This window comes from Saccopteryx leptura, chromosome 1, assembly GCF_036850995.1.
Source record: "Saccopteryx leptura isolate mSacLep1 chromosome 1, mSacLep1_pri_phased_curated, whole genome shotgun sequence".
Taxonomy (NCBI): Eukaryota; Metazoa; Chordata; class Mammalia; order Chiroptera; family Emballonuridae; genus Saccopteryx; species Saccopteryx leptura.
Window position 1 is genome coordinate 269,041,958 of NC_089503.1, and position 26,919 is coordinate 269,068,876.

General features: G+C 48.4%; 2 protein-coding genes across 4 annotated transcripts in view; one reads left to right on the plus strand and one right to left on the minus strand.

Annotated features, from left to right (window-relative positions):
• Positions 1-26,919, plus strand: part of LOC136383095 (zinc finger protein 879) — an 86,997-nt gene that overhangs the window by 35,127 nt on the left and 24,951 nt on the right. The window contains exon 8 of the mRNA XM_066352667.1: positions 20,818-20,826. Coding sequence (XP_066208764.1) covers positions 20,818-20,826 — 9 coding nt within the window. The remainder of the gene's footprint in view (positions 1-20,817; positions 20,827-26,919) is intronic.
• Positions 13,657-25,978, minus strand: GRM6 (glutamate metabotropic receptor 6). 3 transcript variants are annotated; one of them, XM_066352629.1, is made up of 11 exons: positions 25,931-25,978; positions 25,098-25,631; positions 23,520-23,736; positions 23,086-23,221; positions 22,351-22,505; positions 20,813-20,953; positions 20,510-20,710; positions 18,850-18,995; positions 18,143-18,766; positions 15,850-16,161; positions 13,657-15,183 (listed from the first exon to the last, which is right to left on the minus strand). In XM_066352629.1, the coding sequence occupies exons 2-11, from the start codon at positions 25,605-25,607 to the stop codon at positions 14,986-14,988; spliced, it is 2,640 nt and encodes an 879-aa protein (XP_066208726.1). In that variant the 5' UTR covers positions 25,608-25,631; positions 25,931-25,978; the 3' UTR covers positions 13,657-14,985. The 3 variants fall into 3 exon arrangements, with proteins under 3 accessions (XP_066208726.1, XP_066208735.1, XP_066208743.1); XM_066352638.1 differs by lacking the exons at positions 25,098-25,631; positions 25,931-25,978 and having other exon boundaries at positions 23,086-23,201; positions 23,520-23,716; XM_066352646.1 differs by lacking the exons at positions 13,657-15,183; positions 15,850-16,161; positions 18,143-18,766 and having other exon boundaries at positions 18,973-19,072.

Consider the following 26,919-nt stretch of genomic DNA (forward strand, 5'->3'; position numbering starts at 1 on the left):
TAAATTCATCAGAGCATTTCACTGGTCTCTTAAAGTCCTCTAGTGTTGTAGCAGGAATTAGCTGCAAACCGAAGATAATAGACACCCAGACAACTTGATGGAGGAAGAAGGATTTATTAGCTGGTAGAGCACATGGGGCTAGTAGCACCAAAAACACGTACTCCCCAAAGTTTTTCTGAGTTTAATATACCTTTATAGCCTTAGTTTTCACGTGACAAGTGCCTGATTTCTTTGACTTCTTTGCAACCCTACATGACTTTTGTGTCTCTGGGAGGGGAGGGGTTAAGAGAGGAGGTTTTGACTATGTTCTTTTTTTTTTTTTGACCGTCTGTTCTTGACTATTCAGGTAATCCATTCTAATTGCTGGTGCTGCAAGTTTATTTCAGGAACTGATAACAAGGACCACAGCTGTGATTTGTTACTTTTCAAACTTTTCAGTCAGCCCTTTCTCCCTTAGTCTGAAACACCTAGGTCACTGACTTGAGTGTAAGATCACAGACATTGCAGCCTCCCCTTTCCTGCTTTCTTCTGGTTTCTCCTCTCAGTGTAACCTTCAATGTCTCATCTCACTATTGTAAAGTACCCATACCTCAATTCCGTGGGTTTATGTAGAGACACCAAGTCCAAATGAATTTTGAAGGATTTTATTAAAGGAGGAGATTTATTAAATATGCCAGCCACATATAGCTGGCACGGGGCATTTGCAGACCCAAATTGTGTGCGCCAAATACATCTCAGAGGCTGGTTATATACCCTTCATCACATACAGGCTGGGGAGAGCATGACATTATGGCACAAGCTTACAACATTTGCTTAGGGAATCCATAGAAACATTACAACTTTTAAGGTAACACTATCAAAGACATTTACAAATCTTTTAGTGTCTATCTCTCCTCCATTGCCTAGAGGTATGTTACTCTCAGGATTCCAGGAATGGAGAAAGAACCAAAATCAATATAGGGTGGTATGTAAATTCTGTCTCTTATTGTAAAAGAAAAGAAGTTCCTCAGACAATCTTTACTCTATAGTTAAAACTAAATGACCCATTGTCCTTGCAAGCCAGAAACTTCTACACTCTTCTTCCTTCCCTCCCCAAAGGAAGGATGGGACAGGAAAGCCTGACCTTTCCTCCTAAAATATCAATATTAATTTTTCAGCTTTTTGGTACCTTACTACATCATCTGGAATAATGGCCTATGGGGGTCTCCACATGATATACCCCCATTATTTCATGTCATGGTTTCTTGTGTCCACTTGGCTATACTACCTCGTTATCCAATCAACAACTAACTAATGTGTTGCTGTAAAGGTATTTTTAAGATAAATAGTTAACAGTACAGTCAGTTGACTTCAAGTAAAGAAAAGAGAAGTAATTAAGCTCAATAACGTGGATGGGCCTCATCCACAGCCTCAGGAGCACAAGTCCAGGTCTCCCAGAAGAGAAGCAATGCTGCCTCAAGGTGGCAGCACCAACTCTCACCTGAGCTTCCAGCCTGCTACCTGCCCTACAGATTCCAGACTTGCCAGGCCCCACCATCACGGGAGCCAGTTTCTTAAAACATATCTTTTGAATGTATCTATATCTTTATCATCTATATCACCTCCTTTATTGAGTATAGGACAGATAAATATTATATAGATTATCTAACATCTGTCTGCCTTTGTATCATATATATATATCATATATATATTACATATTCTCACATATCCTATGTATATGTACACTGATATATATACAAGAGGAGATAGATGTAAATATCTTTCTATCTATAGATAGATAGAGATCTATATCTCCATTTATCTATATATTGGGATTCTCCAGAGAAACCAGTATGTCTGTTTCTGATATACCTCACTTTCCTTTCTCACATTACTTCCTTCCCACCCTGCTCCAATCATACCAGCCTCCTTAGTGGGTCCTCAAACATACCAAGCATGCCTGTTCTAGGGTTTCTGCACTGGCTGCTCCATCTGCTGAGCCCTCCTCCCTCTTCCCTCCCCCATGACCCGCTGCCCACTTCCTTTAAGTGCCACCTTGCCAAGGATACCCATACTGAACCATTGTTAGGGACTGAAAGCCAACAGGGTCTTTGCAGTTTAGATTTTTAGGGACAGAGGTGTAGGGAACTGGCAGTAAGCTGACAGTCTGCCCAACCCCCTGCCTCATTTGTTCTGTGAAGTTGCTAAAGGCTATTTAACTATGGTGCTGGATTGTTTACACTCGTCCTACCCCCCATGTCCCTCAGAAAGACTGGAGGCAAGTTTCTTTTTATCCTTTGTCTTGTGAAGTTAAGATGTTAGGCATGATGGGGGTTTTCTGCACTTGGGAGAATTCTTGGGATGCCTTGGAAATGTAACTTTGCTTTAATGATCTCTTTGGTTGCTAATGGCCTTACTTTGCCCTATAAATAAAGCAGGTTGGGGAATGGAACTTTGCTTTTTGCAAGCTATCTCTTGCATTGCAAAGAGACCTCCAAAGCCCATCCTTTTTCTCTAAGCTTATTTTCATAATTCCACGATGTTCCCATTCAAGACCTGGAATTACTAGCTGTTGGGCAGATAAAATATATTATGCTCACGCCCTGACCTGTGGTGGCACAGTGGATAAAGCGTCGACCTGGAAATGCTGAGGTCGCCAGTTCGAAACCCTGGGCTTGCCTGGTCAAGGCACATATGGGAGTTGATGCTTCCAGCTCCTCCCTCCCCTTCTCTCTCTCTCTATCTCTCTCTCCTCTCTAAAATGAATAAATAAAATAAAATAAAAAATATATATATATTATATTCACTTTGTTAAAGATGGCGCTGCCCACATAGAGGCCGTTGCCCAGGTGATATTAATGTGTGTCTCTGTGGGCTGTGGGCAGGCAAGATCCTTGTAGCCTGGGGCTTGGTTTTAGGATTAAGCCTTTCCCACCTGTTTTGATGTGGGGTGGTGCAATCCCATCATGCCCCAGATAAGTGACTTTGTATTAGAAACTTCCCTATTTTGTATATTGGATTAAAGGTTATGAATCTACACTATAAAATGGGGGCAGAACAGGAGCTTGCGCTCTAGGTTCCTGAGATTAGCATGAGAGAGCATAGCAGAGAAAGGCCACGTGGAGGAGGCCAGGAGAAGCAGCCAAGATGGCAGAGTGCTGAAGGAGAAGCCAGTTAGTGCAGAGTTTGTGCAGGGAGAAGGAAGGAGATGGGAACAGAGGTGAATAAGTCTGGTGAGCTAGAAACCTTTGATTCTAGGAAACTTGGATAAGTCAGTAGCTTTGTGAGCACTGAATGTGAGTGGGTTTTGGAGCCCAGTGTGTGTTTTTTACTTGCCCGCTGGGTGCAAGCTACGATTAAAGATGATGGCCCACCAGTTTTTGGCTCTGTTGTTTCTTTACCAACTGTCCGAATCCAATGTGAACCTGCATGGGCCAGGCGGTTGTGATAGTGGCCCTGGCTACTGGCTTTACACTAGCCATGCTGGTTCACGGCAAACCACTCTATTTAAAATTGCAGCCCATTCCCTCTGACTTTCCCCTGCCCTAATATTTTTTATCCCACAACACTGTCCTCTTTTGATAGTCTATGGAATGTGTTTATTTGTATTCTGTATTGTTTATTGTTTATTCCCACCACTGGGATGTAAGCCCCATGAAGGAAAAATTCCTTGTCTGCTGTGTAGACTGATGTATCTCAGGTATTCAGCACAGAGGAAACTTCCAGTGACACTTGTTGGAACAACAGTGAATAAGGAGTCTGTGGAGGTCAGTAAGTAGGGGGCACATGGGTCTGAGATGGGGTCTTGGTATTGGTCAGCTGAGGGCTTATAATGAGCTGGTTCTGCGTGGCAGGCTGGTAGGTCAGGTGCAAGTAGATGAGATCCTGATTTGGGCATCTCTCCAGGGGTCCTTAAGGATACTCTAGCTGTCAGAGGGGCTAATTAATTTGCTCATGGTCACCCATCTAGTAAGTGGCAGCGCTGGAATTGATCTTAAGGAGTCTTACCCTCAACTGTACAATTTCAAGCTGTGGAAACTGAGTGAAGGAAGTATACAGTGGCTGAGGCAAGACAAATTGTGGATCCTGGAAAATGCCCTTGTCTGGTAAATTAAAATGGAAAAGGTGCCGTGAACCAGCGTGGCTAGTAATTCCAGGTCCTGAGTTGGAATGGTGCGGAATTAAGAAAATAGGCTTAGAGTAAAAGGATGGGCTTGGGAGGCTGCAATGCTGATGGCAAGAACAGAGCGTGCTCAACACCCACTTCCTGCTTTATTTATAGGAAAAAGTGGGCCATAAGCAAATCAAAGAGATTTCTGATCACATTTCCAAGGCAACCCAAGAATTCTACCAAGTGCAGAAACCCCCCACCATACATAACACTCTAACTTCACAAAACAAAGGACAAAAGGAACTTGCCTCCAGCCTTTCTGGGGGACATGGGAGGTAGGATGAGTATAAACAATCCACCACTATAGCAAAATAGCCTTTAGCAACTTCATAGAACAAGTGAGGTGGGGGGGGGGTTGGGCAGACTGTCAGCTTACTGCCAGTTCCACTGACAGCTTACACCTCTATCCCCCAAAAATCTAAACTGCAAAGACCCTGTTGGCTTTTGGTCCCCAACATATTCCCCCTTTTCTATTTTTTTAACTTCAATTTGTGTGCTGTGATTCATACTCATCTGATTTCCCATGTTCCAATTTGGAGGCAAACTGGAAAAATATAAAATAAACACAAAATTAAAATAGCCAATACTAACAGATACCAAAACAAGTGTCTTAATACAATTTTTGGATTAAAGCCTTTTAGATTATCAAGCAAATTCTTAGCAAATACAGAATCTTTGCAGTTTTGAATGTCCTTAATATGTTAATGTAATTTCACCAAGTCTATGTTGACATCATCAACGCTCCACATTATCTATAAATGTAACCCAACCCCACTTCAGTCTGAGAACTGTCCCAAGGAGTAGGCATCACAAACATTCAGGAAAAATCAGCATGGCACTGGAACTGTTGTCACATTTCCACACTCTGTAGCTAGCGTCCAAGTCCCAAAGACCACTGCTTCTAGCACATTAAGCTTTTGTCTCAAGCTTAGTGTCAATACTGGATTTCTGGCAATGATTCAGGTAGACTGGAAGGGCCATCTGCAGCATGTATGGAGATGGAGCTTCTGTTCTTGTAATCTGGAGAGATGAACCCAGGGGGCATTTCCCTGGAGTTTTGCAGCTGTGGTGTGGTGAGGAGAACCCACTATGCTGGGTAGAGGTAAATTTATAACAGAAATGGGCAAAAAGGGGGGGGGGGCTCTGAATTTGGAGAGTAAGTCCCAGCCTAAAACAGGCATAGGGCATCGAGGTAGAAGGAGAAAAGAGTGTGTAAAGGAGACACTATGTATATAACAAGGCAGTGGATCCGTGGCAAACATGGAGGAAAATAAGACCATCAACACCCACAACAGAGATCTTTGAGGGATAAGCAGAACCCAAATATTTGAGCAAGGCAGAGTAAGTGGCCCTTGTGTCTCTAAGAAATGAGATCAGCTTACCTGCTACTTGGAAGTTTACTCTAGGCTCATCCATGGTGACAAGAGATGGGGCCAATGGCCCTGGGTACCTTTAGTCTTCAGTGGCAAGTCCCAGCAGACTGGGCAAGGTTAGGTCAGAGGTGGCTGGGGTAGTGCTGGAAGAGGCTGAACCCTCCCTTGGAGGAGTGAGGGGCAGCCTTCCTTCCAGTGTCCCTTTTTCCCACAGCAAGGGCATGGCCCTGGCAAGGACCAAGAAGCCAGGCAGGCTTTAGCCCAATGACCTTCTTTTCCACTCTTGAAGCAAGGCCCTGATGGAGTCTTATGAGGCCCCAATGGGGAGTTGGAGCCTTTAAAGGCATATTCCAAGAGCTGGTATTTTGCCTGATCATGTTGGGCTCTGTCTGCCTTTTCTTTTCCTCTTGGTCATTATAGAACAATGCTCAGCATTAAAAGCCATGCTCAAGAGATCTCGTTGAGAGGTTTGAGGATCCTTCTCTGCCTATATAGACATTTTTCCGTATATCTGGAGCTGATTGGAAAAAGACAGGACAGCGTTATCAGCTGGATCAAATGAAGGAGGGTATGAATTTGCAGCAGAAAGAGGTTTGGAGTGTGCTAAGAGGATTTGATAGATGGAACAGGTTTAATAGAGAAAGGGATAAGAGCAGAGTAAAATAAGCCTTATACAATTGCTCTTGTGAAGTGAGTCTCTCATCCTGGCTCATGGTGTCTCATCAAACATTCAGGAACCCACCGAGGAGCCTCAGCAGACCTAGGAAAAACACACATATCCTTGGCCCCATAGGAGAACAGGGTCTGGCCCTTGCCAGATTCCTGTGAGCAGGTCCCTCCATCACACTTCAGAGAAGGCTTTCCTTGTAGGATTCCAGAGGCTCTCGGCTGCTGATTGGCCCTGTACATCAGCATTCAAAAATTTTTTTTAAGTAAAAAACATGATAAAGATTTGCAGGAGTTCCAGAATATGATTCCCCCTTTTTAATTTTTTATAATTGACCTTTAAGCATTTGCTGGGCACACTTTATAATGCCTTGATGCTGAGAATTGTAGGAAATATTTGTCCTTATGTTAAATCCAAAAGTCTGACAAAATATAGTAAATGCTTTTCTAAGTAACACTCCCATATTTTTCAAAACATTTCTACCCCGTTAATTAACAGGCAATCTAGAGAGCATATAAGTCTGAAAAAATCCAGTATGACCTTCATTATCTTCCCATTGTGAAAAAAACAACAAAAAACTCACACCTTTGTTAAGGAAATTCACCCTGCCCCAAGCCTTGCAGCTCAGTGACTGCTTCATGAATGAGTCAAGAGAAAAAAACAACAAAAAACCCCCCAAAATAAAACCCAGTGTTGCTTAGCTATAACAGACGCATCAGCTCAACGAAATTAGCAAGTCTTTAGGCTCCACATTCCATTCTATTTAAATTTAAATGAGAGTGCCTTACAAGTTCCAATTAAAAAGAAATGTAGAAATGAAACCATTTTATTTTTTCAATATTAGAGCCAGCATTTCCAATTTTTGCATGCAAGAACCTAATTCAGGCCTTAAAAACAGACACATTGTAGACAGCATTAAACAAAGACTAAACAGAAATAAGAATCAGATGAACCAGACAAACCAGAGAGAAACCTGGGATTTCAGAGCACATCCAGATTAGAAAGATGCCTGCCTGATCTTTGGGCATTTTTTTGACAAAGGGACAAAAAGATGGATGAGACTAAATAAAATTTCCCTGAGAAAAATAAAACTTGGCAGCTGCTGGGATATTTTCTATAGTCAGATCCAACAGGTGTCCCCTGCCTAAATTCCAGGCAAATAATAAGAAAGAAACAAAATGATAATTCAGAGGATTGTAGTTAAAACATTAAAGAAAATCAGACAATAACAGCAAAAGCTGTAACTTTCCTAATACCTGAGTCTCCCATTCATTCTCAAATTCCAATAGCTGCTGCAACTGGTGGTTCAGGTTGATTATGCCAAGATTTCTCTACCTCAATTTTAGCTGAGTGACAAACTTAGTTGATGGGTGCTGGGAAGGCTCCGCTGTCCATTTCCCCAAATCACCTGCCCTTCAGCAGTATACTTAGATTTACATTCATTCTCCCAGTGTTTCCCTCCCCCGCAGCGTGGGCAGAGGTCCAGAGCTTTATGAACTGGCTTCCCTTGAAGGAGAGGCCAAGACTGACATCTGGGGGGGAGAAGGGCAATTTCTAGCTAAATGTCCTAAACCCCTGCATTTGAAACAAGATCCATGAGCAGAAGTACTTCCCTGACCTTCCTACTTTCATTTTTTTAAAAAATTTTTCTGTGGTTAGAAATGGGGAGGCAGTCAGACAGACTCCTGCATGTGCCCGACCGGGATCCACCTGGCACGCCCACCAGGGGGCGATGCTCTGCCCATCTGAGGCGTCACTCTGTCGCAATCAGAGCCATTCTAGCGCCTGAGGCAGAGGCCACAGAGCCATCCTCAGCGCCCGGGCTAACTTTGCTCCAATGGAGCCTTGGCTGTGGGAGGGGAAGAAAGAGACAGAGAGGAAGGAGATGGGGAGTGGTGGAGAAGAAGATGGGCGCCTTTCCTGTGTGCCCTGGCCGGGAATCAAACCCGGGACTCCTGCACGCAAGGCCGACGCTTTAACACTGAGCCAACCGGCCAGGGCCTCTTTTTTCATTTGTTCTGCCGTTTATCAAAGTATTGTCCTGGCCTGACCAGGTGGTGGCGCAGTGGATAGAGCATCAGACTGGGATGCAGAGGACCCAGGTTTGAGACCCCGAGGTCACCAGCTTGAGCACAGGCTCATCTGGTTTGAGCAAAAAGCTCACCAGCTTGGACTCAAGGACGCTGGCTTGAGCAAGGGGTTACTTGGTCTGCTATACCCCCCTCCCCATCAAGGCACATATGAGAAAGCAATCAATGAACAACTAAAGTGTCATAATGAAAAACTGATGATTGATGCTTCTCATCTCTCTCTGTTCCTGTCTGTCTGGCCCTGTTTTTCCCTCTCTCTGACTCTCTCTCTGTCTCTGTAAAAAAAAAAAAAAAAAAAAAGTATTGTTCTGAAGGCCTCCCCTAAAACATTGAGGCAATTGCCAGACCTTGCATGTATGAAGGCCCAATATCAGAACATATTCTGATGTAATCCCCTGTATCTCCAACAAGCTTTTACATCAGGCTCAAAATACAGGGGATTACATCAGAATATGTTCTGATATTGGGCCTTCATACATGCAAGGTCTGGCAATTGCCTCAATGTTTGTAAAAGCTTGTTGGGGCCCTGGCCGGTTAGCTCAGTGGTAGAGCGTCGGCCTGGTGTGCAGAAGTCCCGGGTTCGATTCCCGGCCAGGGCACACAGGAGAAGCGTCCATCTGCTTCTCCACCCCTCCCCCTCTCCTTCCTCTCTGTCTCTCTCTTCCCCTCCCGCAGCCGAGGCTCCATTGAAGCAGGGATGGCCCAGGCGCTGGGGATGGCTCCTTGAGTGGCTCTGGTCGCAGCAGAGCGACGGCCGGGAGGGGCAGAGCATCGCCCCCTGGTGGGCGGAGCGTCGCCCCCTGGTGGGCGTGCCGGGTGGATACCGGTCGGGCGCATGCGGGAGTCTGTCTGTCTCTCCCCGTTTCCAGCTTCAGAAAAATACAAAAAAAAAAAAAGCTTATTGGAGCGAGAAACTCGAAAGGTCTGAGACAACGACCCTAGGAGCAACCCGATAAGTATAAGAAAAAGCAGAGTGTGGCAACGGTGGGAAGGTTAAAACGGCCATAGCCGTGACATCCTCATTATCTCCCGAGTCGTCCTCAGACTCCAAGGGGTTCTCAAATTTACATCCCTGTTTCTAGCTCATTCTGAGCAAACATCTTCTCCTCAAATAAAAACATTTGTACAAAAAAAATAAAGGTCCCTTACTTTTGACCCTAACTGTCCTATAATTTATTACTTCCGATTAAACTCTCCCCCAAAACTCTACTCAAAATTTTTACTTTACTGTGTGCACCTGGTGAGTTCTGTCACCTGCCTTCAGTTTAGTTTTCCCTTTCTCAGGTCCCTGTTCAGGCACCACTTGCCCAAAAAATTTGACTTGGGTTTTTTGATGCTTTTTAAAAATATAATTATCAATTTGCAACACTCTTCCTAAAACAGAATAAATTCACAATTCCAAGTGAATCTTCCTACTATCATTTTATAGAATGAAACCTCATCAGGAATACTTCGTTATAATGACACCTTTTTATTTATTTATTTATTTTTATTTTTTTTTATTTTTTGGCTTTTTTACTTTTTTTTTTTTTTTTTTCATTTTTCTGAAGCTGGAAACAGGGAGAGACAGTCAGACAGACTCCCGCATGCGCCGGACCGGGATCCACCTGGCACGCCCACCATGGGGCGACGCTCTGCCCACCAGGGGGCGATGCTCTGCCCATCCTGGGCGTCGCCATGTTGCGACCAGAGCCACTCTAGCGCCTGAGGCAGAGGCCACAGAGCCATCCCCAGCGCCCGGGCCATCTTTGCTCCAATGGAGCCTTGGCTGCGGGAGGGGAAGAGAGAGACAGAGAGGAAAGTGCGGCAGAGGGGTGGAGAAGCAAATGGGCGCTTCTCCTGTGTGCCCTGGCCGGGAATCGAACCCGGGTCCTCCGCACGCTAGGCCGACGCTCTACCGCTGAGCCAACCGGCCAGGGCGACACCTTTTTAAATATGAAAATTTTTTCAGTGTAAATATTTTCTATCTCTCCAGCTTTATTTATAGGGCAAAGTGGGCCATTAGCAAATCAAAGAGATCTCTGATCACATTTCTAAGGTAACCCAAGAATTCTATCAAGTGCAGAAAACCCCCACCATACATAACATCTTAACTTCACAAAACAAAGGATAAAAGAAACTTGCCTCCAGTCTTTCTGAGGGGCATGGGGGTAGGATGAGTATAAACAATCCAGCACCATAGCAAAGTAGCCTTTAGCAACTTCACAGAACAAGTGAGGTGGGGTGTTGGGCAGACTGTCAACTTACTGCCACTTCCCCACACTTCTGTCCCCCAAAAATCTAAACTGAAAAGACCCTGTTGGCTTTCAGTCCCCAACAAAAAGGGGACCCAGAAATTGATACTATGGGTCAGTTCAATATTCAAGAGCTCTGGTAGAATAACCTAATGATACTTAGTCTGCCAGATTATATCAGGGAACAGCACATGAGGGCCATGATAGTCTTGACTAACATACCCTTCCTGCTATTTGTTTCTGAATTTACAAGTAAATATGAGAATAAATTCACATCCAGATGCAGGTGCTGGAACAGGCAGGGCCCACAGCACGTTTCTTGAAACATGGGGAGGTGGTGCCCTGAAATGAGGATTTTGATATTGGTGTGTAGGCTGAGAGGAGAAAGATGCAGGAAGCAGGAACACCAGGTGGTTAATACCCAGCTATAGTAATCCATGAATAAAGCCAGGAGGCTTAAAACATCCAACTCCAGTCCCTTGACACATGCTTCTCTACACCCTTGTCTGAGTGTCCATCCATCCTCCTACTTAGTCTCTTCCTCTTCAGAGCTTTGTCTCTTTGCTCCCGCCCTTTGCTCCATTGGCTGAAAAATCATCTCTGAAACGCTCAAACTATTTGCCACCCCAGCCAGTGTGCTGTGTGTCTGTCACATGGAAGCAGGGTTTCCCCTCTCCAAGCCCGAGCGATAGAAAATATTTACACTGGGAAATTTTTCACATTAAAAAAGGTGTCATTATAGCCCTGGCCGGTTGGCTCAGCGGTAGAGCGTCGGCCTAGCGTGCGGAGGACCCGGGTTCGATTCCCGGCCAGGGCACACAGGAGAAGCGCCCATTTGCTTCTCCACCCCTCTGCCGCGCTTTCCTCTCTGTCTCTCTCTTCCCCTCCTGCAGCCAAGGCTCCATTGGAGCAAAGATGGCCCGGGCGCTGGGGATGGCTCCTCGGCCTCTGCCCCAGGCGCTAGAGTGGCTCTGGTCGCAATATGGCGACGCCCAGGATGGGCAGAGCATCGCCCCCTGGTGGGCAGAGCGCCGCCCCATGGTGGGCGTGCCGGGTGGATCCCGGTCGGGCGCATGCGGGAGTCTGTCTGACTGTCTCTCCCTGTTTCCAGCTTCAGAAAAATGAAAAAAAAAAAAAAAAAAAAAAGGTGTCATTATAATGAAGTATTCCTGATGAGGTTTCATTCTATAAAATGCTAGTGGGAAGATTCACTTGGAATTATGCATTTATTCTATTTTAGGAAGAGTATTGCAAATTGATAATTATATTTTAAAAAAGCAACAGAGCCTGAGCAGGCAGTGGTGCAGTGGATAGAGCGTCGGATTGGGATGCAGAGGACCCAGGTTCGAGACCCCGAGGTTGCCAGCTTGAGCGTGGGCTCATCTGGTTTGAGCAAAGCTTACCAGTTTGGACCCAAGGTCCGCTGGCTTGAGCAAGGGGTTGCTCGGTCTGCTGAAGGCCCATGGTCAAGGCACATATGAGAAAGTAATCAGCCTGACCTGTGGTGGCACAGTGGATAAAATGTCGACCTGGAAACACTGAGGTCACCAGTTTGAAACCCTGGGCTTGCCTGGTCAAGGCACATATGGGAGTTGATGCTTCCTGCTCCTCCTTTCTGTCTGTCTGTCTGTCTCTCTCTAAAATGAATAAATAAAAAATATTAAAAAAAAAGCAACAGAAAATTCAAGTCAAATTTTTTTTGGGGTAAGTTACATTTATTTAACAAAATTTTTTAATTAACTGAGAGGTAATGAGGGTAATGAATCTGGGGGAAATTTCTAAAGAACACAGAATATAATAAGTGTGACAAAGTTGTAATAAGTGTGTCAAACCACTCATACTAATGAAAAGGCACATGAGTATAACTAGTACAAAAATAAGGCCCTCCTACACTAGTCACAAAACATTGTACACAGGCTATAACCTGACAAATAGGTGAGTAAAAGTTTATGTCAAAATGTAATCCTACTCTCTTTTAAAGAACTCATACTGGAGAGAAATGTTGTGATTATAATGTGGAATAGTCTCCAATCCAGAACCCATTTCCACTGGAACATATAATTCATACTAGGGAGAAACCATTCCAGGGCATTGAATGTGAGAATGCAAGCATAGCTCAGCTTTTATTCAACATGAAAGGAACCATGCAGGCAGAATGCTTTATAAATTCCACAAGTTTGAAAAAAAAAACTTTATTCAGGAGTTCAAATTGGACACCAGACAATGCAAAACTGTATGCAATAGGAGGAAACTTTCAGTGGGTTGTGAAATTCTCTGAGCATCAGAGAAATGATCAAAGGGAGAGACTTATGTAGACATAGAGTGAGGAAAGCCCTCTTCTACACATCAAACTTTTGAACACATCTGAGAATTCAGAAAGGGACTGCACGAGTGTGCTAAATATGGTAACGCTTCTAGGAATAGATGCCCACTGCACGCAAGATGGCTGATTCTGTGGCAGTCACAGGCAGTGGGCTGATGTGAGAAGGCCGTGGAAGACAGAACTCAGTGCATCAGGAACTCATAGTAGAGACAGCTAGGAATGGAGGTAGGAGTGTGTGGAAGTCTTCAGCAGGAAGCCAGGACTCGAAGTCAGAAACCTTACACCATAGATCACATAGGGAGACATCCTCCAAATGTGAAAAAGCATTCAACTAGAAGCCAAGCCACATAGCACATCAGAGAATTCACACTGGGAGAAACTGTCAAGGAGATGGCAATTACTGGAAGACCTTCACTTGGAGATCAGAGCTCACTGACTCTACAAGTTTACACAGGAGAAAAACCCCATAAAAACACTGATATGGAGAAGCCTTCAGCAATATACGAAACTCCATCATTAACACTGCAGAGAAACAAACCAGGGGAATGCAACCTGTGGGAGGAAGGAGAATCTGTCTTATACATTCCTCTGAGGAGAAGCCCTATTAATTTCAAGAATGCAGAAACATCTAGTTAAAACCTTTATGCATCAGACTGTTTGAAGGGTGGCTGATCTTCAAAAGCAGTGTCAGACATTAGGTACCAGAGAATTCACATTAATTAAAAGATTCAGTTTTAAATTTAAATTCTACCCTAAAGAAATAAAATTCCATTATTTAAACTGTTACATCCCAGGAGACAGACCACAGCAAACCCAAAGTGAATTTTATAAGTTTTATTGCAAACCTGCGCAGGGACTGCAGGCAACCCACGCAAGGGAACACTGCAGCCCCGAGCTTCTAAAATGGCTCCTTTTTATAGGGTGGCTATCTAGGCTGAGCAAGCAAGCAGCGTTTACAAGGGCGAGAGAGGTGCGATTAGCTGACCTTATACTTGGCTAAGTCTCTAGGGTAGGGCTTCCTGGATGTTGGGTACATAGAGTTCTGTGGAAAATATTGCTACATTTCTAATGGTTGTTTATCTTTTTTCCTCCAGCCATGTACTGGATGTACTCAGTTTTCATGGCTGGTGGCCTGTCCTAAGATGTCACAGAAACCAAGCTTTTTGTTAAAAAAAATTACTGAAAAATAAACACCCATGCATCTGGGTTGCAAGCATCTTCCTCCCTATGCCCATGCTTGCCTTTCAAAGGGGACTTCTGGCGAGTGTCAGGAAAGAAGACTTTAAATCCATCTCCATATTATCCACTTGGAATTAATCCTCTCCTTGGACACAACTCTCTCTGTCACTGGTTCCACCCTGAAACTCCTGAACACAATCTCTCACAAGCATCAGAAGAGGGCAAATGCCACCCTTGTTAGTTTATTCTCACACCACTCACGAGCACCTGATTTTCTTAAGGTTTTAGGGGTCATTTAGTGAGTACAGATGGGAAAGAATAAAAGCTTGAGTGTGACACCTGTCAGACTCCAGGGGACAAGGTTCCAAGGAAAATGCTTTTCCATGAGCAATTTTCTGGGATGCACCTGGTTCCTCTGTTCACTCCCCTGTTCCCTGCAGGCCCATCCTCTCTCACAAGGCTCTCACCCAAGGCCTCACCACTCTGTGCCAAGCCCAGGCTGCTCTGCTCTTGTGGAAACTGCTCCTCCCCAACTCCAGCCCTGTACTTCACTCTGGGGTCTACGCATTCTCACATACAGCCCAATCTCTAAATTTTGGTGGTGGGTCAAAGGGTGGAAATCTCCCTTATCCTGGCCATGCTCAGGGAGTCAATGCGTCCTCTCAACTTCCAACCAGAGAGTGCAAGTTTAGTCCCTTCAGAGGGAGGAGCCTCTAAGTGGCCATTTCTCACCAGGAGTAGAAAGTCTCGTCAGCAGTGAATAAATAGGATGCCAGCCCACACAGAGAAGCAGGGATAAAATTGACACATGGGTCCAGGCCTTTCCAGAGGCCAGCCCCACCCTGCCGGGCATGGCCTGCACGCACCCCCTGTGACTCACAGCAGGTTGGGACTCCTCACAACTCCCATAGTGAAGCAAGGGAAACAAAAGAAGAGAGAGGGAGCAACCATCCCACTCAGCCCCTCTTGCTACTTGGAGGCCTCTGTGTCCTCACCCTTGGGTGGGGCTGCTAATGTGGAGGTCGCTTTGAGGCTCCGCTTCCGCTTCTGCACATTCTGCTCTGGGTGGAACAAGATGATGTAGGTTTTGGGCACATAGAGCATGCCGAGAGACACCGACGCACTCAGGCTCAAGGACACGGTCAATGTGGTGGTTTGAATGTAGATCTGAGACATGGAAAATGAACCGGGTGGAAGTCAGTGCTGTTTTTTCCACTCCCACCCCCACTCCCACATAGTCTGGGGATGAGCACTTAGAAAAGGACAACTGCATAAGCAAAGGCCCTGTGGCATGAAATGGCAGTCACAGTGTGGTTATGGTGTAGGCAGGAAGGAGGAGAGTGATGTGATAAGGAGTGAATAAGGAGTGAACCAGTGACTGATGAAAGAGGGCTTCATTCACAAAGAGTGACTCCTGGGGAGGTGATCCCTATGCCTACAATGGGTGGGAGGATGTTAATGAATGAATGGACATGTTTTCAAATATAAAAAAATGAATGGACAAACTGAGACTGAATAAAGGAGCAAGTGGACAAACACATAGATGAACAAACAAGTGTTCTACTGTACACATGAACAGACAAGTGAATAATAATCAAGCAAATGAACCAATAGATTAATGGACCGACAGAAATTATACGAAGAAGTAATTGAATGAAAAAGCAGAGGGCAAATGGAAACACAAACCAGTGAACAAGTCTAAGTACATGAAAGAATCAACCAACCAAGCAATCATTCATATGTGTGGCCCAGCTCTTGGGATGATCAAGCTTTTCCCTTCTGTAGACAGGCAAGAAATAAATGAGGTAGCAAAACCAACAGACCTCCAATTACCTTTTCAGCTGACTGGGCAGTGCCAAAGAAAATAGGCACAAATGCCAGCCAGATGATGCAGGTGGTGTACATGGTGAAGCCAATGGGTTTGGCCTCATTGAAAGTCTCGGGCACACCACGGGCCTTGATGGCATACACTGTACATGTGACCATGAGCAGGAGGCTGTAGCCCAGGCAGCCAACAAGAGACAGATCCGACATATCGCACTTGAGTACCCCTCTGGCTTGCTCCGGGTCTACCGTCCGCTGTTCTTCATAATCGATCACGCTGTTTGGGGGCTGGGCCCCCAGCCACGCCATCACTCCCACGACCTACGGAGCCAACATCATATCAGGGACACACTCAGACTGGCCACCAACTGAGGTCTCTGACAGGTTAAGGTCCCATGGAGGCTCCTGACCTACTGGGTGGGATGCTTAGTCCTAAGAGAGCCACCATAGAGAGTAGAGAGCCTTCTAGGAGGAAAATTCCCAGGTAAAGGCCTGTGACATGGTCCAGTGGAGAGAAAGGGCTGCTGTGGAGGTATCTGTTGGCAATGTCAAGGCTGGTTGGGTAAGGGGCTTCTGCATGTCCTTGTCTTGGATTCCAACCATTACTAATGCCATTTACTCAGTCCTACAAAATGCAGTGACTGCAAGCAGAATCTGTGGAATTGTAACCCTAAATATGTCTTCTCCATCTATATTAGAACACGATGCCAGCTTGACCAGTGGTGGAGCAGTGGAATGAGTGTCAACCTAGGATACTGAGGTCCCAGGTTCGAAACCCCGAGGTCACCAGCTTGACCATGGGATCATCCACATAATCCCATGGTTGCTGGCTTGAGCCCAAGGTCACTGGTTTGAGCAAGGGGTCACTGGTTATGAGAAATAATCAATTAAAATTTAATGAACAATTAAAGTTTTGCAACTACAAGTTGATGCTTCTCATCTCTCTACCCTCCTGTCCCTCTCTCTCTTGTAAAAAACAAACAAACAAAACAAAACAACAACAACAACAAAGAACACGATGCCAGCTTGGAGGGGGAGTGATGCATGTACCACTGATCAAGGGCCAGGCTCAGCAGAGATGTTCTATCCTCACAACCATCCAGGTAGGAATTATCACCTCTATTCTGTAAATGTCAAACACTAGCTTGTTTCCATGGAGCAGCACGGCAAACCTAGTCCCTGAGGACCCACTTCCTTCTCCAGATCCAGAGAACTGTTGAGAAGGAGGGAATGAAATCACATGTGAATGTACCATGCAGCCCCAAATGAAGGTGCCCCTGATGGAAAGTTGTAAGAGTGTGTGGAGCCGATGCTGGGCAGCCGGGGGTTATCAGGGCACGTCACATGGCATAACAGTGAGGAGAGGGGAGTTTCAATTCTCTCAGTGACAGAAGATATGCTCTTGAGCCAAGAAAAGCTGGGGGGGGGGGCAGAAATAAAACATCTGCACAAAGTCAGGACCTTGAAAGGGCTGCCCAGAAGTTCCTGCAGGTCATTCCCTGCACAGGTGCACCTGATTTGGGGGGAGGGTGGTGCAGTGAGGTAAGGTGGTGCTGTGCATCTGCAGCAGGGCCGTGTGATCATGGATGAAGGGACATTTTATAATAATTTGTACAACCGGAAGGAATATCTTTTTGTGCTTCTCCCAAAAAGGGAGCTTCATGAACAAGGGACTTATAAAATGGCATACCGCCCACTGTCCAGGTAAGAAGCCGTGAGACTCTTCTAAGAGCAAGGCTCCAAGTGGGGGGCAAAAAATCTCCCATGATAAACTGATATGCAGGAGTAGCAATCAAAAATGTATCGCACCGATTTTGCAACCCTTGTAATTGATGAAAAATTAAGATCCAACAAATGTAGCTAACTCCTACAAAATAACAACAAAGGATCAAAGCAGAGGAATAAGCATGTCACAGAAGAGGACCCTGCAGAGGTTGGCTGCACTAGCGTGAAGTCGAGGCAAACTGAGACCACAGCGAGATAGCACTGTACACCCATCATTGGGTAAATAACCTAGTCAAGTTGAGAGTGGCCTGGCTTTAGCTCAGCGGTTACTTTGGGTCAGGTTTGCTTGCTAATTTCAATGCTGGTGCTGCCTGTCTCACTGGCCCATTTTCCTTCCAGGACAAAGCAGAGGTGTGGCTGCTCTTAAGAGTTCTCTTTATAGGAGAAAGGCAGGGCCCTGTCTATTGAGGTTATATACATGTTTCCAAAATAGAAGAATGACTCTATGAATGGAGGTCAGTGTTTCCTTCCCGCCCCCCCCCCCAACACCCTAGCACCTTGGTGGCCTGGGACCCACCTGCACAGATGTGAGGCTGAAGGTGATGACCAGCTGCGAGGTGGGGCTGATGAAGGGCGGGGGCGTGACGGAGCGCTTCCCCTGTTCGAAGATGCGATAGATACGATTGGTCTTGGTGAACAGGGCGGAGTAGCTGAGGGTGGTGCCCAAGCCGAGGAAGAGCCTCCGGGCAGCGCAGACTGCCGCCCCAGGCTCGGCCACCATGAGGAAGGTAATGGCATAGACCAGGAAGATGCCAGTGAGCAGCACGTAGCTGAGCTCACGACCTGAGGCTCGGACGATAGGTGTGTTGTTGTGCCGGATGAAGGTGGCCACCACTGTGGTGGTAGCCGTGATGCCCAGCACGGCCAGGAGGAGAGGCGGGGCGGCCCAGGGCGAGGTCCAGGTAAGGCGCACCACGGGCATCGGGCGGCAGCCAGTGTGGTTGCGCGTGGGGCGCATGTCCCCTGGGCAGGCCTCGCACGTGAACTCATCCACCTGAAAGCGGTACCCGTCGCAGGCCTCGCAGTGCCAACAGCAGGCCACGCCCTTGACCATCTTCTTCCGCTCGCCCGGCCCACAGGGGAGGCTGCACTGAGACAACGGCACTTCCTGGGGGTCTCCTGACCACTGCAGGGCGTCCACCTGTGACATGGGACATGGTCCTGCGACCTCTGCCGCCAGGACTGGCGGGCCACTTCCCGCACCCCAAACTCAAGGGCACTCACGTCCAGCCTGAGAGTCTCTGCCCACTGGCCCACCGCCTGGTAGCCGCCACTGCCAGCACTGCTGTTGGCCGCCTGGTACTGGAAGATGTCGTACCTCCCGGGCGCATCCCCGTTCTCATTGAACATCACTGGGGTTCCCGCGCTGCCTGGTGGGAGAGCCTGGCATCCTCAGCTGTTTCTCCAGCCCATCCAAACTAGCCAGCCCCCTGGAGAGGCCAAAGGCCTGGCCAGGATAAAGGAAGAGCTCAACAAGCACAGCAAAGATGTTCAACAGCCTCAGGGAAATAAATACCAATTAAAACCACCGTGAGATACCATCTCTTGCCCTTGAGAACAGCACTGTTCAAACAGCAGAGAAACTGGAATCCTTATGCATTGCTGATAGGAATGTAAAACTGCGCACTGTGGAAAAGAGTATGGTGGGTTTCAAAACAATAAACAGAATTTCCACATGATCCATCAGTTCCACTCCTAGGTATAAAACTAAAGGAACTGGATGCAGGAATTTGAAGAGATGGCTGTACACCTATGTTCACAGCAGCATTACTCATAACAGCCCAAAGTAGAAGCAACCTAAGTGCTATCAGGGTTGAATGGATAAAAAAAGGGGCAGTAATTCAGACACATGTATGACATGAATGAACCTTGAGAACATTGTGCTGAGTGAAATAAGCTGGTCACAAAAATACAAATACAGCATGATTCCACTCATACGAGGTCCCTAGAGGAGTCAAATTCACAGACAGAAAGTGGAATGAGGATTGCCGGAGGCTGGGATTGGGGGAGGGGGAAGGAGTTGTTTAATGGGATGAGAGGGTCAGTTTTGCAAGATGGTAAGAGTTCTGGAGATAAACTGTACACTAAAAGTAGTTAAGATGGTGAAAATATTCTATTATGCTATGTGTATGGTACTACAATTAAAAAAGGAAGAAAGGAAGAAGCTTAATTGTCCAGGTGGAAGGATGAGCTCAGACTTGTGTAATGGTCTGAATGTCGCCACAAAATCTGTATTAATGTGAACAATCAGCTTTGTTTTGGTTAGACGCTTGCCCTGTCAGCTTGTAGAGCTGGTCTGGAGTGAGATTCAGTTGTTCTATTTAGCAGAGAGTCTGGCAGAGAGAAGGTGCTCAGTATTTGGTGGAAGAATAGTTTTAATTTTCTAAAGGAGAGGAATTGTACAAGGAAATGTATCTTGCCCACAAACCATGAGCACAGCCAATTAGATTTGCGCCTTGTGCTCAGGCAGGGCAGGGCCTAGCTGGGGTGGCATTTGGAAACTCAAGACTCAGAGGGCAGCAAGCCCACATCAGAGGCAGTGACTCTTCACTGTGGTACTGAGCCTTGAGAGACCGGTGCCTCCCCGCTCTGGGCAGTAGAGGTGACAGTATGTGACCTGCTGAGGGTTCCAGGTAGAAGGAGTCACAGAGAAGTTCCCCAACACCTGAATTTTTCAATTTGGGGCAGAGGGCGCAGAAGCCTGGAAAAGGAGGAGTGCTAAAAAGGTGGTCCCCGGAACTTGGCTCAAGTCCCCAGCTCTCAGGCTCAGACGCCTCCTTTCCCATGCTGCCTCTTTTGTCCCTTCAATCCTGACTTGTCCCAGGTCCCACAGCAAACTTCATCTTGGGGGACTTCCCCTCAGTAAGCCCTGGCACCCACTCACCATTGAAGCGGACTGCCCGAATATACTGCAGCAGCATCCGCCCATCAGTGGGCTCCATGGCTGGGCATAGGCCTGTGTGCCCAGGACAGAGTGCCTGGTGCATGCTGTGCAGGGCGTGGGCAATGGCATACACTGCATCGATCACAAACTGCACCTTCCCCTCCTGCTCGTAGGTAGAGTCCCGGCCAATGCGTTCCTCACCTGTCCTAGGGATGCCCAAAGGAAGTGTGACTATCCTCAAGATACCCAGCCTGGCCTCCCACTTCCTCCCTGGCCTCTCTCGCCACCCTAGATGACTCTCACCTGTGCATTTGCGGGTGGAGTCATATGACTGGGTATGTGAGCTGGTCAGTTTGCAGTTAAAATTCTCTTCCCAGAACTCTGCAAACCAGATGTTCCGGCGGTTGTTCTCCAGGGAGCGTGTCATGAAGTACTGGTCAAACCCTGAGAGGGACAGGGAGAGGGGTGGCCATCGTCTAAGTCAGCCATGGTTCTCCTGTGTTCTTTCACCACCCACTCACTTTGCAGCCAGAATGGCCATGTGACCAATTTCTGGCCACTGAGTTTAAAGACATTATCTGGGGGCTCCAGGGTAAAATTTGCATCCTGATGCAAACTGAGTGCCTCACTACATGAAAGACTTGTATGCTGCACCTTTTTTCCGGTCACGCTGCTGCCATGAACATGTAGTGGGTGGAGCTTCAGCAGCAATGCTGGAAATATGATGCCACAAGCATGAAGATACACACACAGCAAGGACAGAGGAAGTGAAACAGAAGAGGGACAGAGCTCAGGCCTTTGAGGTCATCATTGACTCCCTGCCCCAAATCTGAGGTCTTGTATTCTGATGAAATGCTTTTATTGCTAAAACTTTTCTCAGTTTAGTTTTCCATGTACAACTGAATGCATTTAAATGGGGGGAAAAGTGTGAGGGTGGGTGTACACCCCCAAAAGGTATTAGTTTGTGTGTCGGGACTCAGCATTATGAAGGCCCATGCTTTACACATAGCCCTGGTCCCTCCTCAAGTTGCCTTTGGGAAAATAAACAATATTCTGTAAAGTGGACATTCCTGCTAGATTCTTCCAGATAGTCACAGGGGGTTTGGTGGGCCAGGAACCAGGAAGGAAGGCCTCATCACTTTGAGCAACAGGACAGTATGTCCTATATCTTTGGGTTCTCTCTCTCCTATCCTCACCCTGGAATCACTGCCTTTGACAGAATGAGGAATACAGGTGTTGAATTGAAAAATAAAACAGTCCTGGCTGGTTGGCTCAGCGGTAGAGCATTGGCCCGGCATTTGGATGTCCCAGGTTTGATTCCCAGTCAGGGCACACAGGAGAAGCGCTCATCTGCTTCTCCACCCCTCCTCCTCTCACTTCTCTCTCTCTCTTTGTCTCCTGCAGCCATGGCTTGATTGGAGCAAGTTGGCCCTGGGTGCTGAGGATGTTTGGTTCAATGACCTCTGCCTTAGGCGCTAAGAAGAGCTGGTTATGAGCAATGGAGCAATGCCCCCTAGTGGGTTTGCCCTGGAACATGTGGGAGTCTGTCTCTCTGCCTCCCTTCCTCTCACTAAAATAAATAAAAACATAAATAAATAAAACAAAAAAACCACAAATGGCAATTCTTTGCCCTGTGAGTGTGTTTTTTCTCATTTGCCAGTTTATTCAGACACTGCTTGGAGGGACTGACAGGACCTTAGACTAATAGAACCTGGCAATCTTAGAATGGACCTGGGTCACAGTGTAATTTTACTGATGGGCAAAATGAGTGCCCCAAGGAGAATGGTGGGGAAGGATGGGGTGGGGGAGGACAGAGTGGAGGAGGGTATCCCAGCACTCACCATCGATGGAGGCTCTTTTTGGCAGGATGGTGATAGCCCCTACTGCCACGTCCTCCAGGTTCAAGATGGGTGAGATTTTGGCTCCCCAGCTGTCCGAGCCAACCCACAGGAAGTGGCCCGTCAGGTTGGCCTGGCGTGCAGCTTCTAGGACTCTTCTGGTAGAAACAGGGCCGGGGGTGAGTAAAGGTCTGAGATCTTCCTCCACCTTATGCATGGTCAGTTCTCATTTTTCTCTCTCCATCCATCACATTCCACATCACTCATCATACCCTAATTTATCAGGGACAATTGGGGTAGGGTGTTTAGGACAGTTGCCCTGGGCTTCTCAGGTGGTCAGACGTGCAGCCAGGCCCTGGCCGAAGCTCGCCCTCCTGTTCTATGCACTGTACTTCACACTGCCTGGAAGCAGGGCCTCCTGTTGGCTATGCCCCCAGGGCTCCTTCCCTGACACTCTTTTTCTGTACTTAGGTCGCCCGCATGTCTCCCCCATTCTGAATTTTAAAAACAGACATGTATTTTTGTGTGTTTTCCTGGCTAGACTCAGAGCATCTCCACCTGGACCAGGCCTGGTTCATTTCTGGGAGCACCAGGCAGAGATGGCAGCAGGGAGAGCGTGTAGGGGGAAGGGGGAACAAGGAAGAAGGAGCAGGAGGAAGGGAGGATGTGCATGTGGGGACGTGTGAGAAGATGAGGAGAGCCTCTGAAGAACAGTGACTGAGGCACCATGTGTCCCACCTGATGTCATCTTCGTTGGCAAAGATGATGATGCCCCGGGCGTTGGGCGTCTCCATGAGTCTCCTGATCACCTTGTTGAATTCTCCTGGCTTTGGTTCTCTGGGAATCTTGATGGACTGGGCAATACAGACCCCCCCTGGGTGTCCAGGATGCCAAAGTCAGTTTTGTCCATTTCATCCACCCACCCTGGCTGCTCCTGTGCATGCCTGTGTAGTGTGATCACTCAGGGGATTGGGCCTGGGGTTGGTGGGGGTGAAGCTAGCCAGGGCCCCACCTGCCTGGCAATGAGGCAGGTCTGAGTCTTCCAAAGGGGCACCTGTCCATAGATGTCACAACCAAGCTCCCCACCATGGACCCAGAGCCCCTATCTCACAGCCCCTGGCTCACCCCTATGTAGGCTCCTTGGGGCTTCCAACCTTCCTGCCCCAGCTTACCAGCCTCTCGGGAGATCTGCACAAAGGCCTCAACTCCGCTCTCACCATAGTTGCCCTCAGAGGCCAGTGTGGACACATAGTTCCATCCAAATGCCCGCACAATGTCCACCATGGCCTGGGCCTGGTAGGAATCGGGGGGCACCACGCGGGAGAAGAAGTCGTAGCGTGTGGAGTCGCTGAGCTCAGGGGCTGTGGAGGCATAGCTGATCTGGGGGATCTGGAGTGGGGAAGGACACCTGAGCTGTGGATGGAGGGTCAGTGACCCCAGAAAAGGAGGGCAATGGGGACCCAGGACACAGGCGGGAGCACAGAAAGTTTGGAGTAGGAAGCTGAGAACCAATGGAAGTGGCCAGAGGTGTGGAGAAAGACCTGCATCTTGAGAATGGTCTGATGAACCAGGGGAGATATGAGGGTCTAGGGGAGAGGCCAGTTGTGCATGGTAAGTCTGAGCAAAGGAACGTGTGTGTGTGTGTGTGGGGGGGGTTGGATTGGGGGCTCAAATGCAGCCTGTAGCCAGTCTAGCCTCCAAGCACAGGCTTTGTCAGCTCTGCAGAGGGACCCCTTGTCAACCCCAAAGGAGACAAGTTTTCCTACTTCACAAGAAGGTGCAGGGTGTGTGGTGGGGACAGCCCCAAGAGGGGTCAGAACAGGCAGGCGAGCTGGGGAGAGGCACTGGATTCAAGGCTATGCCTGGCCTAGTGGAGGGGCCTGTTGGGAACTGGTCTGTGCATGAGGGATGAATGAGCTGAGCTGACCTAGGAGGAGTGGGCTGCACATGTGAAGGATGACGGGGCAATGGTTGTAGAAGGCTGGAGAAGCTGAACAGAGGGATCCTCGCAGATAGAGGAGCAAATCAGAGCCATGGTAAGGAAAGACAGTTACCAAGGGAAACTCAAGTGGGAGCTGGTGTGAAGATAAGAGAGGAGAAGGATTCTGGAAGGACGGAGCTGGGCTGGAAAGGGGAACGAGGTTGTTTGAAACAGGACAAAAGAGCATGAGGAGTGTGAAAATCTATGGAAAAGGGAAGGTACAGCAGGAAGGAGGAAGAGGGAAGAAAGATGGAAGGGACACTAGAAAGGAGACTCCGTTGCCTCTCTCAGAGGCCTCTTGAGAGACTTTTAGAGACAGGTGTTTTGAAATTGAATTTAAATGGTGATCAAAAAAAAGAGGAGCGAGGTACAGGTCCTTAGACCCACCCACCCCAGAGCAGCTAGGAAATTGTCCCAGTTGTCCCACCGGAAGGAGGGCTCTGGTTCCAGGGAAAGCCTGCTCCTCGTCACTCAGAGCTCTCCACAGGGTCCAGGGTCAGGACCTCCATGCACGGTTGTGCATGGACAAGTGGCCAATGTGGGACCTAAAACCCAGGGCGCCAGCGCGTCCGCGAAGGTCGGCTCCTTCTTCCCACAGCAGGCTGCAGGGCTGCAGGGCTGAGGCGGACCTGGCTCAGGCTGGAGTCTGGCCGGTCCCAAGGGGTTGTTGTGAAGCAGCTGTTTCTCTTTGTGACTGGAGTGATTTGTACAGGGAAACTAGACCCCAAACACCCATGGACAAGGACAGGGGCGCGGGGCTGGTCCTTACCGCAAACAGGCGCAGAACGTTGGCGACCATGATAGAGACGGAGCTGGCCGACGCGCCCACGACTGCCACCACGCGCTCGGGGGGCGCGGCGCGCAGCGGGGGGACGCCGCCAGGGCAGCGCACGGGGACCTCGTCGCGGTCGCCGCGGCCGCGGATCAGCGCCTGCACGAAGCTCAGCGCCTGCTCCAGCGCGTACGTGTCCCGCGAGCACGTGTCGAGCAGCCGCGCCCCCAGGCGCACGCCTGGCAGCAGCTCAGGGTCGGCATTGACTCGGTCCAGCGCATACATCATGGCCTCCAGACGATGCACGCCCTGCTCTTTCTTCAGGGTCCCGCACGCCCTGCCCGCCGCGCCCCGCGCGTGCACCGGGAACAGACCGCCTAGCGTGAGGCCGCCGGCCAGGCGCACCGAGCCCGCCGCGCCCGCCACGCCCGCCTGCGCCAACACCAGCGCCAGCACCAGCAGCAGCGTCAGCAGCCGCGGCTCAACGATGGTCCGGGGCCGAGCCATCGGCTCGCCGGCTGCGGGAGGGAACTGGGCAAGGAGAACACAGCCGGAGAACGCTCTGAGCGCCGGGCCGGGAGAACTGGGGAAAGGAAGCCCCGGCTAGGGAGAGGCAGGCGCACAATACATGTTTAACCGAGCCGATCAGAGGTGGGATATCAACTCGGCACCGTCCCAGGCCTCCCCCTCTGGCTCAACACCCTCCTAACCTTAGCATATGGGTCCCCTGCCTTACTACTGGCTGCAGCGCACCAGCCTTTCCCTTCCCGACAGTCCTAAGGGGTCCATCCCCAGCACAACCCCAGGCCTGCCTCTGTAGACACACTCACCTGTGCCAGCCGCTTTTGGGTCGGGACGAAGCCGTGACAGATGCAGACGGCCTCGAGCTAGAGGGGATTTAAGGATTGTGAGGAAGGGATGAGAGTCCGCCCTGAGGGCGGAGACCCCTCCTGAACAGTGTATGCACAGAACCGGCGCTCTCCACATCTCCTTTCCCTCCCTCTCTTACTCCCTGCTCCCTGGGTCTTTTTCCTCTCTTCAGATGTGTGTCTGACCTGACTTTTCCCCCTCTCTCTTAAGTTGTTTCTGACACACACACTCTGTCCTCTGTTTCTTGGCCTCTTTATTTCTCTATTTCTGTCTCCAACGTTCTCTCTCCCCCCTTCTCTCTGTCTCTTATCTTTTTTCTGTCTCACTCCCTCTCTTTCCTGGCCACCCATCTCTTCACTCCGGGTGCCTGAGTTCCTCCCCAACAACATCCCCCTTGCAAAGCTCTGCAGTAAATCCACAGTGGAAGGAGGAAGGTGCACAGGCCAAGTGACCTGAGTGAACTCGAAGAAGGGGAGGGAGAGGAGGACTGGGCAGGAAGGAACAGTGAGCAAGTCAACCTCTAATATTAGCAAGGACTTTGCTTAACACACCACCAACAACCTTGTAAAGAAGACACTTTCACCATCAGCTCCATTCTGCAGATGGGGAAATAGAGACCTCAAGGAATTGTGTCTTGCCCAAGGCCACACACGTGGCATGTGTCAGCATCAGGATTCACACCCAGGTTGGTGTGAAACCACCAGCATGCACGCCTCTATGGAAGGAGGGGACAGTGCAGCTTGCCCTGCAGCTCACACACCCCAGCCCCTACAGCTGATGTGGGAAGCACTAAGGAGTTGCTCTTTTCATCGTTTATAAAGCCTTCCTGGGCTCAGAGCCTGAATCAGTGAACCATACCATGTGAGGCTCTCTGTATCTGAATTTCCCCATCTCATTGTTGAGGGCAAAAGGTGAGGGAACTTGATCAAAATGTCCTTTTACCATCATC